Source organism: Eretmochelys imbricata, chromosome 1, assembly GCF_965152235.1.
Source record: "Eretmochelys imbricata isolate rEreImb1 chromosome 1, rEreImb1.hap1, whole genome shotgun sequence".
NCBI lineage: Eukaryota > Metazoa > Chordata > Testudines > Cheloniidae > Eretmochelys > Eretmochelys imbricata.
This window is the reverse complement of record NC_135572.1, coordinates 225774252-225790691: the sequence shown is the minus strand read 5'-3', so window position 1 is coordinate 225790691 and position 16440 is coordinate 225774252. Positions and strand designations below refer to the sequence as shown.

Sequence of the window (16440 nt, the reverse complement as noted above, 5' to 3'; positions counted from 1 at the left end):
TGCTGGAGGGTAGGGATAGGGCCCAGAGGGCCCTAGACAAATTAGAGGGTTGGGCCAAAAGAAATCTGAGGTTCAACAAGGACAAGTGCAGAGTCCTGCACTCAGGACAGAAGAGTCCCATGCACCGCTACAGACTAGGGACCGAATGGCTAGGCAGCAGTTCTGCAGAAAAGGACCTAAGGGTTACAGTGGACGAGAAGCTAGATATGAGTCAACAGTGTGCCCTTGTTGCCAAGAAGGCCAATGGCATTTTGGGATGTATAAGTAGGGGCATTGCCAGCAGATCAAGGGATGTGATTGTTCTCCTCTATTTGACATTGGTGAGGCCTCATCTGGAGTACTGTGTCCAGTTTTGGGCCCCACACTACAAGAAGGATGTGAAAAAATTGGAGAGAGTCCAGTGGAGGGCAACAAAAATGATTAGGGGACTGGAACACATGACTTATGAGGAGAGGCTGAGGGAACTGGGGATGTTTAGTCTTCAGAAGAGAAGAATGAGGGGGGATTTGATAGCAGCCTTCAACTACCTGAATGGGGGTTCCAAAGAGGATGGCTCTAGACTGTTATCAGTGATAGCAGATGACAGAACAAGGAGTAATGGTCTCAAGTTGCAGTGGGGGAGGTTTAGGTTGGTTATTAGGAAAAACTTTTTCACTAGGAGGGTGGTGAAGCACTGGAATGCGTTACCTAGGGAGGTGGTGGAATCTCCTTCCTTTGAAGTTTTTAAGATCAGGCTTGACAAAGCCCTGGCTGGGATGATTTAGTTGGGGATTGGTCCTGCTTTGAGCAGGGGGTTGGACTAGATGACCTCCTGAGGTCCCTTCCAACCCTGATATTCTATGTTGGAACTGGGTTACAGGACAACGAGGCTGGATGCAGCTGGATTTGTGGCAGAGAGACACCTTACTTCTGGGCTTAAATTCTGCTGACCTCCACAGGCACAAAGGTCTTTTCATGTAACAATTATAAAATGTGACCCTTGGGCCTCTCCCTGATGGATGTGCAGACACATTGTTCCCAGTGAGAATGAAACAGCAGCAGCTCTGAAGTTTGGGTTTGGTTCATACAGCGTTATCCTGAAAGCTGCAACACCCATTAGAAACCACAGTTGCAAGGACTGCAGGGACAGGATGAGAGACTCCCCATTTACAGCACTGATCTCCACAGGGACTGACATATTAGCACCCTGGAAGTGGTGACTTTACAAGGGATGTTATTAACTTTAGCAGCACTGAGTGGGTTAATCGTGAATAGTAACTCTCTCTCTTCAACACTTTCAAGGCCAGATCCACTGGGCCCTGCCCTTACCAACCCAGGTCCTCCAGAAATGTTGGGTGCTGGCATAGTCCACCTTTGTGACATCATAAACAGAGTTCTGCTGAAAATTACCTCTTTTCCACTTCAGAACATTTTACCTTTTTTTTTTCAAAATTCTTTTGTGCATAGGGGCGAGTTTGAACCATTGAATACAGTAACCTCCCACTCCATAATTACAGCACAAGTCCCACATCTGAACCAAACCCTCCAATCAGATCTCTCTGTCAGCTGCCTCTAGACAGGGGTGGGCTCTCTCCCTCTCTGAGGGCTTCACATCCTGGATGGGGTTTCTTTCCTCAAAAACGTGTTGCAGCAGTTTCACAAATTCTATGTACGCTGGTGGAACACTGAATGTCATTCCAATTCTTCCTATGTGCCTTTTTCTCTACATGCATGACAGCACAGTTCTCCATGTTGCTATTATTGGGTTCATTTTGTCTCCAGAATCTGTAAGAAACATGTGTGAGATACATATTGGTATGAGTTTTAGGAGTTGAACAACTTGTAACAGGTGAGGATGAAAGAAGGGGGCAAATTAAACCCTTTAGTTAACCAGAAAGATTCTCCTACCAGGCTCAATTCTGTTTCCTTAAAAGGGATTTATAGATCCTGCTCATGTTCCCCCAACAAATCTGCTCTTTACTGGACAAGAAGCACTTGTAGCTACAGTACGACCAGAGCTTCTTTGCCCTCCCCACAACTCTCACCCCCTTGCTTGTCCATTACACTGTATATTAACCTGTGGGACTGAGGAGAAGACAGTATCTGGTCTCCATGGAGATACTCACGCTGCTGTCTCATTATATGGAGTCTGATCCACCCACTGCCACTGGCCTTCCTGTGCCTGATCTGTCAGACCGATATAGTAACTCTTGTCTGGGATGGATGTAACAGTTCTTTTTGTCAAATTGAAAATGAAATCCTGAATAAAAATTACAAATTAATTGTCCACATTCAGTCATTGAGCTGACAGTAGTGGGCAGGAGTCCCTGTAGTGCATGTGTGTGGGCGTGCGAGAGAAAGAAGGTGATGGCTGGGAAATCCCAGGATTGAGTGAACAGGGAAACTGAATTCCCAGCTCACCTTCAATAGACCCCAAATAGCAGGGTGGATGGGGTCTTCTAAAGATCTGAATGCTCAGCTCCCCAAAGAGTCTAATCCCCAGAGAGTTACCTGCTCAGTTCCTGTGTTGATCACCACCAAGTGGGAGCCCATCCCTGTGCAGTTTGTCTCACTGTCACCCCAGTTCATGATGTCTTTAGAGAAGTAGTAGCAGCTGGACTGAAAGTGCTCCCAGTCCATGGGGCAGCATGTCCAGACTCGCCCTGTGAGGGAAGAGAAAGTCAAGGAGAAGAACTTGTAATAATGAGAGATGGAAAATCCCTACTAATCTGCATCTCTGTCATTCTCTCGAGACAATGCAGGATTGTTCCCTACAGTTTATTTCATCGGGCTTGGACTTCTCCAGTTCTGAGACTTTGTCCAGACTAGGCTAGAAGATGTTTTGTTAGAACATCTTAGCTCAGACAGTCAATAAACCTAGTGTAGACTAACACGTGTTAGCTGACATCTAGAAAAAGGCAAAATGACTCAGTTAATGTTCAACCCCTTTCTGTGGGGAGACTCGTCAATAATCTAATAGGCCCTCAGAGGCAGGGAATGTTTCCTCATCTCCATCCTAAAATGAGCTTCTTTTACTCCCCTTTATCCCTCCCTCCTGTGACCACTCTCAGCTAACCCCTCCCTCTCCTTGTTGTTCACACCCTGCCTGGACTTGTAGAATGTTGCTATTTCTCCTCTTAGCCCTCACTCAGTCAATCTGTACAGACTTCATTTTGTTCTCTTCCTCGCCCCCATACATCAGTCCCTCTGGCCCCCTGTTGATCCAGAGCTGGGTATGAATCAGGCCCCTAACCCAGAACAATGATGGTGGGGTTAATCCCTCTCTCTCTTTCAGTGTCACTGACCTTTCTTCTCAGCTCTCCCCAGGACACAACGCCACTCTGCAGAACTCTGGGGCAGGGCCTTGTGCTTTTCACAGCCTCCAGTTCCCTTGAGTAGAGTGACTGGAAAACAAGAGAGGAAAAAAAGAGAATGGCTCCAACTATATCCATCTTCTCCCCTGCCTGGGTGCAACCTGATTTCTTCATCTCCTGGCCATGGACTGTCCCAATGTGGCTGCCCCTTTGTAAGCTTCCATTATTGTTATAAATGCCAACAACCACCTCCCCTGGGACAATAGGGCAGCTCACCTCTCTTCATCTTTCTGCTGGCGGTGCGGACCAGTTATACTGATTGACCAGAATAAGCCAACCGATCTTGGTCAGTATGGCAAGAAGAGCATCTGACCCACAGGGGAAAGATCAGGGTGAATGTGGCTAGGGAACAGGTTATTAATACTGGTACCCCTCATTCAAGCAGTAGCAGATATCAGGGCCTAGTAGGTTGGTTTCCCAGTGGAGGATAAATCAGTGGAGTCTGGGTATTTTCTTGCTGTAACTTATTTATTGTCACTACTCCTGGAACTGAGGTGGTCAGAAACGGCATTCAGGCAGATGCCTCTTTCAGAACTCTGAGGCCACGCACCAATGCCCATTTGCCAGGAAGCAACCCTGCCCTTAGAATTGACTATAGTTAGAGAGATTAAAGCAGGGAGAAAACTCTTGCTTTTCCCAACAGCTCCCTGTGAAAGAACTGTCGAGACTGGTGACATCACCGGGGTGTGTGGAGCTTCTTTGGAGTTGGTCAAAGTGATGTTGGAGAGTGGATCAAGAGAGAGAGATCTGGGAATGGTGACAGGGCTGTCAAGGGAACCAGGAGTCAGAGGGTGTGTGTGTGGGGGGGGAGGGGGTCAGACAGAAGGTCTGGCTAGACTTTCCTGGAGAGCTGGGATAACTCAAGAAGGATTGAACCTGAGGAGGGAACCTGAAGAGGTTGAAGGGAGCTCAGTTTGGTGTGTCCCTGGTCCCAGAAGCTCCCCTCATAGGTAGATTGTGGTGGGCTCTGGAGGAGAGAGATTCTTCAGAGAGAGTGAGGGACTCCTTAAGCCATCCCTGCCAGTAACCCAACAACAGGGGTTGGTGCTGAGAGGTGACACCAGACACGGACAAGTCACAGCACAATCTGCCAGTATATTTGTAAATAATTAAGAAGCTCAACACAGACAAGGTAAGATGTAAAAAGAAAAGGAGGACTTGTGGCACCTTAGAGACTAACCAATTTATTTGAGCATAAGCTTTTGTGCATCCGATGAAGTGAGCTGTAGCTCACGAAATCTTATGCTCAAATAAATTGGTTAGTCTCTAAGGTGCCACAAGTCCTCCTTTTCTTTTTACGAATACAGACTAACACGGCTGCTACTCTGAAACCTGTCAAGGTAAGACGTGTGGTTTCTGTGTATAAAACTATTTCTTTAATGCTTCCAGTTCCATGTTAGATTATATTTGTTTTTGTTCTTGATAAATAAGATACTTTATTTTTGCTAACTTTAAGACTAAGCCTGATATAGGCTACTAATTTATTTAAACACCTGACTTCCACTTCTTGAAGTGATGCTAGTTGGAAGGAGCGCATAGAGGGTGAAGCAGTTTTAGATCTAATTGAGTGATCTAATGGAGAAGCAGCAGTCTATGGGTTACAGCAGAAATTTCTCATGGTTAGTTATAGCCCAAATGTTAATGTTGGAGTTAATTGAGCTGTCTCAGTGAGCAGAAAGATACATTCCATTTAAAACAAAAGTTGAGGCTTAAAAATAGACTAATTGGATCTCTCCATAGATATGACCATACCCTCTGATGTGCTGCACACTCTCAATTCCTACTGAAGTCAGTGACCTGATGGTGCACAGCACCCTGCAGGACTGGTAATGAGGATGATGTCCTCACTGAGGACAAGTCCCCTAGACATGTTTAAAGATATTTGGATCATAAGTGCAAGCAGAGTCAGGATGAGCTCCACCCTGACATCTGGTGGTGAGGTGTGGCAAGTTGTGGAAAAGAACTTCAGGGGCTGTTCTCATTTGCATAGGCACACCCACCCCACCTAGAATGAGGCCATAGATGCCCAAATGGTCACTTTGGCTGCTGTGGGATCCCCAGTGTCTCTGTTATTGGGGCAGGAAGAATAAATTATTACCCTGATTATGGGAATCAAGGACAGTGGAACTGTACTTGGCCTTTTGTTATGATGGAGGGACTTGCCATCAACTAAGTAGCACTCGTTAGGTAAGGGACATGGGTTCCAAAACTCTGAATTGAGAGAGGCTGGGGGCAGATATTAATACTTGGTGGTATGGGCTCCCTGGTGAGGGCCTTACATGCTAATTGCACTTCCTCCTCTCTTCACTGTGGAATGTCAGAGCTAATTTTGATTCCATTAGGAGTCTAGTTACAGGCTGATGAGCTGAATTCACTTTGGGCTAATGGTGCACCAGCACTGAGGCTCCCCTACTACAAGCTGAAATCACAAAAGAGCTAAACTTACTAAGAGCTGAAATCACTGAGTGTTGTGTTAAGTAGTGGGGGAGCCTGAAGATATATGGTGGAGCAATTTGCGGAACGGTGAGCCAAGCGGCTGGTGGAGCAGAGCAGCTTGTGGAGCAGAGCAGTTTGTTGGATGCCTAGAGCAGCTCATGGGGCGGCTGGCAGAGTGGAGCCCCATGGAGAGGTGGAGCCATCAGCTTTGGACCATGTAAGGTGCCCCTTAACCCCCCCCCCATCTCCACCCAGGTTAGGAGGTAAAACTCTGCAGATAAATTTTCAAACTCTGGGGCTGCCGTGACCAGGGACAGAGACTTTTGGGTCATTGGACTTTTGGGACTTTGGGTGATTTTGGGTTGCTGGACTCAAGAACCAAAGGGAAAGGCATGCCCCAATTTGCTTGGGGTTTTTTGCTCATGGGTTGTGTTATGAATCCTGTTGGTGGTGTTTCCCCAACATAATGCCACATTGTTTCTCTCTGTTATTAAAAGGCTTTTTGCTACACTCAGACTATGTGCTTGCGAGAGGGGAAGTATTGCCTCTTGGAGGTGCCCAGTGGGGGTGGTATATATTTGTCCCAGGTCACTGGGTGGGGGCTTGAGCTGGTTTTGCATTGTGTTATTGGAATGGATCCCCTACATACTGAACTCGGCCCTTGTTGCTGCCAACTCTGACAGGCAGAAGGGTTACATAACTAAAAAACATTATAAGAGATTAGAAATTACTTCTAGGAATTGGTGCCCCAGATGCAAAAGGCTCTGTATCTCATTCCCGCTGACCCATCCAGTCTCCCTGAACTGGAGCCAAATTGGAACCAGTGTCCTGGAGCTGAAAGGCTGTGTATCCCATCCCCCAATCCATTTGGGTCACCTGGACCCCACAAGCTGGAGCTGGATTAGAACTGATGCCCTAGAAGGGAAGGGAAAGGCTCAGAACCCCATTCCCTGATCCCTCAACTCATCCAGTCTCCATGACATAGAGTTGGATTAGAACTGGTGCCCTGATACGGCTCTAGATATTTTCCCCTGATCCTTCTGAGCATCTCACACCCTACCATTGCTAGTTAACATCCCTGATCCTCTGGACATTTACCTCCCGCTGCCAGATCCTTCCCTCATATCCCAGACATACTTTTCTCAAGAGACCATTTTGCTTGCTGCCCATTTCTAATCTTGTCCATCCACTGATCCTTCCCCCTTTGCCAGCCAAAAAAGGATTGTTCCCAACAATATATTCTTTAGGGCTTTCTCTGGGCTCAGATGTTTGGGCTCCCACCCTGTCCTCAAGGAGACTTTTCCACAGTCTAACAAACACCTCTGCTGGGAATTGTTTCCTGATTGTCCAGTAGGATATTTCCCTCTTTGCTTAATTTTATCCCCTTTATTTCCAGTTCTCTTCCCTCAGGCATCCTCCTCAAACAATTCCTCTCCCTGTTGGATAATCAGCCAGTATATACTTACCAATGAGGGCAATGAGGAGAGAGACACACAGCAACAGCAACAATGCTGAGATCAACCACAGGAATCGCCAGGTGGGCTTCTGGGGTGCACTCTGCGGCATGCTCTTCTCTGCGGGAGCTAAAGGCAAAGAAACCCCTATCCCCCAAACCAGTCAGTTCTGCTGACAGTAGCCCTGTCTGCTAGGTGTTAGCAGCTGAATGAAAAACTTCATGCAGAGACCAAATATCAACCCATATTCAAGAGTTAAAATGTTCTTAGAGATGGGACCAAATTAGAACTCTGGGTGATGACCCCCTCTGATGAAGCTCAAATTCCAAGCCAAACTCCCCAACTCCAGCCCCTATGGTGAGCATATATTCCAATCACAGGTGTTCGGGACTGAGGTTAAGTGTTTGAGGGGCATGGTGGATAGAAAGCTGGCTAGATCATCGAGCTCAATGGGTAGTGATCAATGGCTTGATGTCTAGTTGGCAGTCAGTATCAAGCGGAGTCAACCCAGAGTCAGTCAGTATCAACCGGAGTCAGTCAGTATCAACCCAGGGGTCAGTCCTGGGGCTGGTTTTGTTCAACATCTTCATTAATGATCTGGATGATGGGATGGATTGCACCCTCAGCAAGTTCACGGGTGACACTAAGCTGGGGGGAGAGGTAGATACGCTGGAGGGTAGGGATAGGGCCCAGAGTGACCTAATCAAATTGAAGGATTGGATTGGGCTAAAAGAAATCTGATGAGGTTCAACAAGGACAAGTGCAGAGTCCTGCACTTAGGAAGGAAGAATCCCATGCACCGCTACAGGCTGGGGACCGACTGGCTAAGTGGCAGTTCTGCAGAAAAGGACCTAGGGGTGACAGTGGATGAGAAGCTGGATATGAGTCAACAGTGTGCCCTTCTTGCCAAGAAGGCCAATGGCATATTGGGCTGCATTAGTAGGAGCATTGCCAGCAGATCAAGGGAAGTGATTATTCCCCTCCATTTGGCACTGGTGAGGCCACATCTCAGGTATTGCATCCAGTTTTGGGCCCCCCACTACAGAAAGGATGTGGACAAATTGGAGAGAGTCCAGTGGAAGGCAACGAAAATGATCAGGGGGCTGGGGCACTTGACTTATGAGAAGAGGCTGGGGGAACTGGTCTTATTTAGTCTGCAGAAGAGAAGAGTGATGGGGGATTAGATAGCAGCCTTCAACAACCTGAATGGGGGTTCCCAAGAGGATAGAGCTAGGCTGATCTCAGTGGTGGCAGATGACAGAACAAGGAGCAATGGTCTCAAGTTGCAGTGGGGGAGGTCTAGGTTGGATATTAGGAAAAACTATTTCACTAGGAGGGTGGTAAAGCACTGGAATGGGTTACCTAGGGAGGTGGTGGAATCTCCATCCTTAGAGGTTTTTAAGGCCTGGCTTGACAAAGTCCTGGCTGGGATGATTTAGTTGGGCTTAGTCCTTCTTAGAGCAGGGGGTTGGACTAGATGACCTCCTGAGGTTTCTTTCAACCCTAATCTTCCATGATTCTGTGGGGTTAAGTGTTTGAGGGAGCTCTTCATGTCTCACCAAAGTATGCCCACAGCTGACAAACTTCATGTAGCTCTTTGAAATCAAAGTGAAAAGTGCTACATAAAAGCTAGGTATTATTATGATCTCATATGATCTAAGTGAAGCTTTTTCAAGGGCATTCCCAGAGCCTTTTGCACTCCCCAGAGAATGTTTTATTGTTCTAACTTCTATTTCCTCCACATGCATTTGGACCCACTGGTTGGGGTGGGATAGGTGATGCACCAGCAGGTGAAATAAGGAGAGTGGGGAGGAGTGTGAGAAAGAAGTGCAATGGAGACACATGAGAGGCTAGTCATGCTAACTTGTGTAGTCAGCTGCCCCTTCCACCACTACTCATGCCAGAACAGGATTTAGGGACACTAGGCAGCCCAGGGTTGTTAGCCAGTTTTGGAGCTTGAGAATCAGGGAGAACCACAGGATGGTCTATCTGTGTCCAGCTTCCTTACTAAAGAATCCTTCCTAGATACAATACAGCTGAGTCCTGTCTCTTCACTACTGTCAGGGGCACCACAGGTATCAGGGAGGTGACAGAGGAGGGAGGGGAATGGGTCACACACAGAGGGGAGGGGAGGGGAACACTCACTGAGGGACTAGCTGCTCCAGTCCCAGTAAGGAGCACTGGAGTAACACAGGGGCATGGAGAATAAGGGAGGGGATTAGAGAAAGCAACACCCATTGCAGGAGAAGAGTAAAGTAGCTGGAGCACTAATACCTGGTGAAGGTCCCTTGAGAGGCTGTAATAGTTTAAGTTTAGGTCTAGAGAGACTCAATTTTTTTTCTTTGTTCAGTTTGTAATTCTCAAGTCACCCAGTAGCAGCAACAGGCAGGGTAACAGAGTCAGAAGCAAGGCTCTTGATAGAGCACTCTGCTGGGAAAGTGTATATATCATTCCTAAAATACACAGTGAGTACACCAATAGTTACTGGGGCTGGTTGAAAATTGTCCATTGAAACTTTTTTTTTAAAAATGGAAAATTGGGTTTTTGACAAAACAAAAATTTTCACGGGTAGTGTCTGCTTTCATTTTCTGAGGAAAAAACACCATTTTCTCCTCAGCTCCCACTAGCTGTTACACTGTGCTCATTAACTGGGGGCATTCGGTTGTGTCTATGCATGATCTTTGCAGGGGAGATCAGGAGGCCTCCTCCTCCAGGAGATTTTTAAATCCCTGACTTTGCTCCCTTCTGCCCCATTCCAGTGTAGTTTTATGAGCCCCTTGGATAAGTCACCTCTGGCAGGATCTACCTACCTGCATATCTATCACTGTGGTGGTATCTGAGTGGCTGCTTGGCAGTAGCCAAAGAGAAAGTAAAACTTCTCCATCAGAGGCAGGGAAAATACCCCAATCTTCTCTTCCCTCTGGTGCTGACATTTTAACATGCAGCTCCTGGGAGCCCCCCCCCAGCACATCGTCCTATTTAGGAGTTTCCAAGCTTCTCAAGGAGGATGTTGGGGGTTCTCTTCCACTGCACCATGGATAACTGGGCAGCATGAAACTCACCCTCATCAGTCTTTGACGGTCCCCTGGAGCAGTTGCCATTGTGGTGCGGCTGCTGGTTAGTTATTTGCTGCCCCCTTCTTCCCATCTTCCTGTGGCTCTGCCAGTTGTATATCTAGTACCAGCCCCACTCATGGGAGGCCCTCCCCACACCAATTGATATACTCCAGGACACTCTGCAGAGAATCCTGGGAATGTGGCTAGAAGACAGGCAGCCTATGTTCAGCTTTGTTGTCACTGACCATGGGGTCAACATGACCAAAGTAATTATCCACGAGCACTAGAGCAGCAGCCAGCATTTTATTCACACCCCTTGTCTTCTAATCACTCACCCAAGTCATCTAGAGAGGCCCTGACTCTGTGAGAGACAACACTGCAATAGCATGCAGCATCGGTGGATATTTCCTGCTCTCTGAAAGCAATGTACTAGCTATGGCCAGTCCAGGGTCCCTCGGGCACCCCCCACAGTACTGGCAGCAGAGTTTGAGCATGCCCTGGAACCTCCCAGTGTTCACCTGCAAAAGCAGACTCATCAAATGCCTTTGGAACAGGACTTGGGGGAATATTAAACTAGCAGCAGCTCATCTTGACAGGAGCATGAGTGAGGGCAGGAGGAACATCTGAGTGCAGTATTTCCAAGACTCAGTTACAACACAGTGTCACTGAGTCAGTCACCCTAACTGTGCATGCATGTCTGGCTTCTGTGACTCATTTCTTGAAGCAGGCAGGGAAGGACCTCAGGCAGGTCTCTGTCAAGGCAGCTGAGGTTGGCAAATCTGAGGGAAGAGCTGCAAAGTCAGCTTGCAAATGTCCTTGACAGCACTCAGTACGTCTATATAACCCTACCGCATCATGGGGTTGTGCACAGGGTCTTGCAGCTTAGGATGGAGACCCACAGGGCAGAGGAATTTCTATATCCAAATAAATATGGACCAGCCTGCATTTCCTCCCTATACAGTACCCCCTTCTATTCCTGCTGATCCTCACAGGCTTGTCATCTCACTGCTCCCTATATGTCCTTATCATAGAATCATAGAATCATAGAATATCAGGGTTGGAAGGGAACTCAGGAGGTCATCTAGTCCAACCCCCTGCTCAAAGCAGGACGGATCCCCAATTAAATCATCCCAGCCAGGGCTTTGTCAAGCCTGACCTTAAAAACTTCTAGGGAAGGAGATTCCACCACCTCCCTAGGTAACGCATTCCAGTGTTTCACCACCCTCCTAGTGAAAAAGTTTTTCCTAATATCCAACCTAAATCTCCCCCACTGCAATTTCAGACCATTGCTTCTTGTTCTGTCATCTGCCACCACTGAGATAAGCCTAGCTCTATCCTCTCTGCTCAACCCCCATTCAGGTAGTTGAAGGCTGCTATCAAATCCTCCCTCATTCTTCTCTTCTGAAGGCTAAACATCCCCAGTTCCCTCAGCCTCTCCTCATAAGTCATGTGTTCTAGTCCCCTAATCATTTTCTTCCACATTCAGCTTTGTGCTTTATCCCATGTAGCTCCTGACTTATAGATTATTTTCAGTCCGCATTAGGTTCCTCTGTCTTCCTCAAGAAACCCCTCCTAACTTCTCCTCCTTTATGATCGCTCTACGTGTTGCTGCTTCTGAAATATTCTTCCTTACATTGCTGTTTGTCTTGTCTTCGCCTGTATAGTGTTCAGAGCAACGGCCAGGCCAGTTAGGCTGTAAGGTCATTGGGACAGGGAACATATGTTATGTTTGTAAAGTGCCTAGTAAATTTGCATCATTATATACAACATTTGTTAATAGCAATAACAATTTTCAATCTTTTTGATCTTTAAATGTTAGTTACTTTTCAGCAGAGATAGGCATGAGGCACAAAACTGGATCCAGTTTCAGATCTCAGATACTTAAAGTCTCCAGGGATTTGGTTCAAGCCCATCTCTTCTACTCAGCCTTTGTTTCCTTCTTTTCTTAGTTCTATTCTTCTCCAGAGCTGGGCAAAAAAATTTTGGATGACTAGTATATTCACCAAAAAATGCAGTTTCAGTCTAAGAAAAGCTATTGATTAATTTAATATATATTTTTCAGGGAGCTAGATTCAGAAGGGGACTTAGGTACCATTCACAAAACAGCCAACAGAGGAGGTGCCCCCTTATAACCTTTGGATCAGTGGTTAGGGCACTCACCCTGGGATATGGAAGACCCATATCTGACTTGCTGTTTTAGAACAGGGAGTTGAACCCCAGCCTCTCCCTCTCCTAACCATCCAGCTAGTCAGGGATAGGTGTCTCACTTATCCCTGTTGAAACTGTTTCAGTTTGTATAAAGAACTAACTAGTACTTACAACAGGGACTTGAACTTAGGTCTTTCTTTAGCCAGGGGAGTGCCCTCACAACAGGGCTATCATGTATTCTAGGGGGTAGAGTTCTTTCAGTGTCTCCTGCTGAGACTTTTCCTCTTTGTGTAAAATACCCAGTCGTTAGACCAGACTGAGAAAATGACTCTACAGCTTGGCGGTTAGGTAATCATGAGGGGGTGTAAGCAAGGTTCAAATGCCTGTTGTAGAGCAGGAAATTGAATCTGGGTCTCCCACCTCTCAGGTGAGTGCCCTAACAACTTGGCTAAAGGAGGGAGCACCATCAGCTCCACCTATTTTATGCACCTAGCCCTTTAAACAATGCCCCAAACCAAAACATTTAGCTCAACCTGAAAGGGACTTCTGTCGACCTTTACAATTTGCTGAAAATTTCAAAAAAGTTTGGATTCAGTTTGACCCAAACTGTTTTTTTCCAGATCTGCCAGTGAACCCCTAACCTCCCCCCCACCAGTTATTCACCAAATTCAATTCTGCACCCAATCTGGGCAGATTATGTGCCCTTGCATTCAATGCTGGCTTTCATGATGGGTACAGAGGACAAGCAGCCATCATGAAATCTCTGCTCTGGGTTCCCCTCCCTGCCTGCCCTTGAGATACTGCAGGTGTTGTCCATACTCTGGAAAAGACCTGGCAACAGTATGTTTAGTTGCTGTTGCTGCCCCTCTTCTAGGCAAAATAACATTCCCTGGGCTCCTGAATCTTTTAGCTACCAACATCTTGGGGGGTACAGACTTCAGTACTATATCTCCTCCTTGTTGGCTCTCATAATTCTATGCTGGTATGACCCCATCCATTATCCTTCACATTTTAACCTTGCTCTGAGCTGTTCCAGCCACACAGATCTCCTCTAGAGATCCCCCTCTCTGTATCTCAGCCCTTTGTCTCTATGTGGATAGTCAAGTGGGGTTCTGAAATACCCTAACCTCTAATGCTCTCAGTGCATCTCTTCTGGAGATTTCACTCCCTGTATCTCTTTCAGATCCATAACTTTTTTTCTTGATCCCCTGTACCCTAGAAATTTCCCTTCATCACTGTCCAGGTATTGGCAAAATTTGCATCTATACCAACATTATCTCAGGGTCAGGTGGCAGCTAGTGACCTACAGGGTAAAGGCTCTAATAAGTAACTTCCTGATTCCCCTGAGCCAGACTGTGCCCCTAACCTAGGGCTAGATGGGAAACAGTGCCGCAAAAGTGAAAATCTCCATAGCCCATTCCCCTAAATAGTCTGTAGTTTACCTTTGGTCTCTGCAGGTCGTGGTGGTGCATTCTTGAACTTTACCTCAATGTAAGTAACCTCTGATGCCATTTGGAGATTGTTGCTGATCCCTTTTCTTTATATATTTATATTTTTATTACATTTAGAATTGATCTTTTAATTCCCAAGAGCCACAGGCCAGTCATGCAGTCCTTCCCATCTGGAGTGTCTGCCACCCCTTCTCCCACCTGTCAGAAGAGGAGAGACAGGGAGAGGAAAGCCCCTAAGATGAGCTGGGAGGTGCTGGAGATGGAGATATATCCCAGACAGCTCTTGGAACTCTTCATGCAGAAAATCAGCCTAGGCTTTTCTCCTCACGGGTTTATGTAAATGAAAAACAGGAACCTAGTGGCTGAGAGGGTAACTCGGGGATTTCTCATGACTGGAACCCAGTTTGTTCTGTTCCACGCCCTTCTATAGCTTTGGCACAAGGCGGGAATCTTTTGTCTCTCTGGGTCCCCACCCCTCCTTCTAAATGGAAAAGCACCAGGTTTAACATGGATTCCAGTGTCAAGTGACATGGTCACATGTCCTGGGAGACCCCAAGCCTTCATTCTTGCTGGCCTGACTCACAGGAAGGCTTGCAAGTAAACAGAGCCATTTACAACCAATTGTCCTAGTTGATGGGAACCATCAAGGTTCCAAACCACCATTAATGGCCCACACTTTGCATAACTACAATAGGACCTCAGAGTTATATTTCATATTTCTAGTTTCAGATACAAGAATGATACATTTATACAAATAGGATGAACACACTCAGTAGATTATAAGCTTTGTAATGATATCTTACAAGAGACCTTTTGCATGAAGCATATTCCAGGTACATTATATTCACACTCATTAGCATAAAATGATATGGAGTGCAACATCACACTGAGGTTTTAAGGAAAACAATAATTATCATGGGCCTCATGACAAAATCATGAGAGTTGGCAAGAAACCGGTCATCAAATACCCAAAGAGAACCTGTTTCAATACTGAAATAAACCCCCTCCATCCGCACACCCCTGATTGTCACCTACCACCCCACACTGGATCCAAGATGGGATATCTGTGATGTTGCACTCCATATGCTTTACAAAAATATGTTTATAAGTGTGAATATGATGTAACTGGAATATGCTTTATGCAATAGGTCTATTGTAAGGTATCATTACAAAGCTTATAATCTACTGAGTGTGGTCATCCTATTTGTATGAATGTATCATTCTTGTATCTGAAATTAGGGATATGAAATATAACTCTGAGGTCCTATTGTAGTTAAGCAAAGTGTGGGACGTTAATCGTGGTTTAGAATCTTGATGGTTCCCATTGACTAGGACAATTGGTTGTAAATGGCTCTGTTTACTTGTAAGCTTTCCTGTACACGTGTGTGCCAGCCAGTGAGTAATGAAGTCTCACAGGACATGTGAACATGTCACATGATACTGGAATCCATCTTAAACCTGGTGCTTTTCCATTTAGAAGAAAGGGTGGGAACCCAGAGGAAGACAAAGGATTCCCACCTGTTGCCAAAGATATAAAAGGGGGTGGAACAGAACAAAGGAGGCTGCCAGTCATGAAAAATCCCTGAGTTACCATCTGAGCTGGAACTAACAAGAACTGTACCAGGGAAAGGATTGGGCCCAGACTAGAAAGGAGTTTAGTCTGTGAAAGAAGCTTACTGGAACATCTCTAAGCGTGAGATTTACCTGTATTCAGTTTCTTAATGTATTAGGCTTAGACTTGCATGTTTTGTTTTATTTTGCTTGGTAACTTACTTTGTTCTGTCTGTTATTACTTGGAACCACTTAAATCCAGTGGCGTATTAACGCCTAGGCCGACAAGGCCTAGGTCTAGGGCGGCAAATTTGCAGTGGCGGCAAATTTATAATAGCAGCTAGAGGCTGCTTCCCCCGGTGATGGTTCGTGCCCTCCACCCCGGCCTCACCCCAACTCTTGCCCTTCCCTGCCCCCATTCCCCACCCCCTCCCTGCCTCTATTGGTCCCCTTCCCCAAATCCCTGCCCCGGCCCCGCCTCCTCTCTTGAGCATGCTGTGTTACCCCCCTTTCCCCCTCCTTCACGAAGCTGTTTCACGCACAAGCACTGGCAGGGAGTGGGGAGAAGCAGGACCCAGCGGTGCGCTCATGGGAGGAGGTGGAGGTGGAGTTGGAGCAGAGGTGAGCTGGGGCATGGAGGGGGGCGAGGAGCTGCGGCGGGGGAGTGGCAATTATTTTAGGGCCTAGGGGCGGCAAAATCATTAATCCGCTACTGCTTAAATCCTACTTTTTATACTTAATAAAATCACTTTTGTTTATTAATGAACCCAGAGTAAGTGATTAATACCTGGGGGAGCAAATAGCTGTGCAGATCTCTCTATCAGTGTTATAGAGGGCAGACAATTTATGAGTTTACCCTGTATAAGCTTTATACAGGGTAGAATGGATTTATTTGGGGTTTGGATCCCATTGGGAGCTGGGTGTCTGGGTGCTGGAGACAGAAGTACTTGCTGAGTTGTTTTCAGTTAAGTCTGAAGTTTTGTGGGCATGG

The 16440-nt window shown here is 46.5% G+C and overlaps 1 protein-coding gene across 1 annotated transcript; it reads right to left on the bottom strand.

Moving 5' to 3' along the window:
- Positions 1-1613: 1613 nt before the first annotated feature.
- On the bottom strand, positions 1614-13959 carry LOC144259213 (C-type lectin domain family 4 member A-like). Its single transcript, XM_077807397.1, has 6 exons — positions 13890-13959; positions 7256-7390; positions 3285-3383; positions 2491-2642; positions 2106-2239; positions 1614-1764 (listed from the first exon to the last, which is right to left on the bottom strand). Exons 1-6 carry the CDS (start codon positions 13957-13959, stop codon positions 1614-1616), a joined length of 741 nt encoding a protein of 246 aa, XP_077663523.1.
- Between the last annotated feature and the right edge of the window lie 2481 nt (positions 13960-16440).

Bases quoted from the DNA above. Each gene is read 5' to 3' on its own strand.
- LOC144259213 (XM_077807397.1), bottom strand. From the start codon at position 13,959: ATGGCATCAGAGGTTACTTACATTGAGGTAAAGTTCAAGAATGCACCA. The intron at 2,643-3,284 runs GTCAGTGACACT...CTTCCCTCACAG, and splicing joins GGGGAGAGCTGAGAAGAAAG to GGCGAGTCTGGACATGCTGC. The intron at 1,765-2,105 runs GTGAGTATCTCC...TGTTTCTTACAG, and splicing joins CCATATAATGAGACAGCAGC to ATTCTGGAGACAAAATGAAC.